Source organism: Citrus clementina, unplaced genomic scaffold (assembly GCF_000493195.1).
Source record: "Citrus clementina cultivar Clemenules unplaced genomic scaffold, Citrus_clementina_v1.0 scaffold_108, whole genome shotgun sequence".
In the NCBI taxonomy this organism is placed as follows: domain Eukaryota; kingdom Viridiplantae; phylum Streptophyta; class Magnoliopsida; order Sapindales; family Rutaceae; genus Citrus; species Citrus x clementina.
This window is the reverse complement of record NW_006263249.1, coordinates 24,310-26,031: the sequence shown is the minus strand read 5'-3', so window position 1 is coordinate 26,031 and position 1,722 is coordinate 24,310. Positions and strand designations below refer to the sequence as shown.

The window sequence follows — 1,722 nt, the reverse complement described above, 5'->3', positions numbered from 1 at the left end:
AAACCTAAGCTGGTTGTAGTTAGTAAACTCTATGAGAAATGCTAGCTCGCTCCAGTAAACATAAGACCAGGCCCATTCACTCTCGTTATCTCTTTCGAATGGAAAAAGCTTTGGGGTGTTGATTATAACATTTTCACGCGCGTGACAAAGAGCAATGCTACTGGCTACTGCACTCTCATTATTTCTGACTTTGCCTTTTCTTTATGGTCTTCTTACTCTGAATAATAATAATAATAAAGCATATTGACCCGATCCATCATCTACTTTGAAGCTCTGTTTCTTCATCCATGGCTTCATCTTCTACAAACCTCAATGCTCAAAGCAAATTTGATGTCTTCCTCAGTTTCCGCGGGGAGGATACCCGTACGGGCTTCACCAGCCATGTAGTTGAAGCTTTACGTCGGAAACAAATACAGTTCTTCATAGATAATGAAGAACTTCGGAGAGGAGAAGAGATCTCGCCTGCCCTTTTGAGTGCAATCGAAACATCAGATATTTCTATAATCATCTTCTCAAAAAACTATGCTTCTTCAACATGGTGCCTCGATGAACTTGTCAGGATTCTTGATTGCAAGAAGAGGAATGGCCAAATTGTGGTACCGGTTTTCTACAAAGTAGATCCATCTGATATGCGAAAGCAGATGGGGAGTTTTGGAGAAGCTTTTGTTCACCACGAAAGGATTCCATGTGAGGTCCGGGTTCAGAAATGGAGGGATTCATTGATCCAAGCTTCAAATATATCTGGATTTCATGATTCCAGGTCATTCAGGTAACTCTTTTAACTCTTCCTTTTGTTTTTATCAATGAAAGAAAGAACATTAATGCTTTATAGGCCTAGCTTGGTCTGTTTTGACTCATCATCATTGTATTTATATCTTGAACAACACTTGCTAGGAATGATGCGGAACTTGTGGAAAAGATTGCTGAAGATATTTCTAAGAAATTGGAAGACATGGCAGACCCACCTAATGTTGATGGCTTCGTCGGATTCAATTCACAAATTGAGAGAATCAAATCGCTGCTGTGTCTGGAATTGGATGATGTTCGAATCGTAGGAATCTGGGGCATGGGCGGTATTGGCAAAACAGCCATTGCTGAAGCTGTTTTCCACCAAATTTCTTCTAGAGAATATTCAAACCACTTTGACGGCAAGTGCTTCATGAGAAACGTCAGAGAAGAATCAAGAAAAATGGGAGCACTTTATGTTAGAGATGAGGCCATTTCTCGAGTATTAGGAGAAAGTAATCTCAAAAGAGGAACTCTTACTATCAACTCATATATATGGAAAAGGCTTCGGCGGAGTAAAGTGTTGGTCGTTCTTGATGATGTTGATGACAACTTCATCCCAGAATTAGAAAGTTTAGTTGGACAGCTAAATCTATATGGACCTGGAAGTAGAATTATTATAACCACTAGAAATAGAGGAGTACTTGGAGTCAATAGTATTGTGTACAAGGTCAAGGGATTGGAACACGATAAAGCTTGTGAGCTCTTTTGTAGAAAAGCTTTAAGTCGAAAAAACCGCTCTGATGATCTTCTGGAGCTCTCAAAGAAAGTAGCATGTTATGCTGATGGCAATCCGTTAGCTCTTGAAGTATTGGGTTCTTCCCTGAGACAAAAGAGCAAAAAACAATGGTACAATAAATTGCATGACTTGACACTGATTTCTGGACCTAGAATTATAAAGTGCTGAAAATCAGTTATGATGAGCTAACTCCGAAA

At 39.5% G+C, this 1,722-nt stretch overlaps 1 protein-coding gene across 1 annotated transcript in view; it reads left to right on the top strand.

Moving 5' to 3' along the window:
- The first annotated feature begins 287 nt into the window (after positions 1 to 287).
- The window catches only part of LOC18053630 (disease resistance-like protein DSC1), a 3,763-nt gene continuing 2,328 nt past the window's right edge, over positions 288 to 1,722 (top strand). Inside the window, exons 1-2 of the mRNA XM_006449957.2 lie at positions 288 to 769; positions 895 to 1,635. Coding sequence (XP_006450020.2) covers positions 288 to 769; positions 895 to 1,635 — 1,223 coding nt within the window. The remainder of the gene's footprint in view (positions 770 to 894; positions 1,636 to 1,722) is intronic.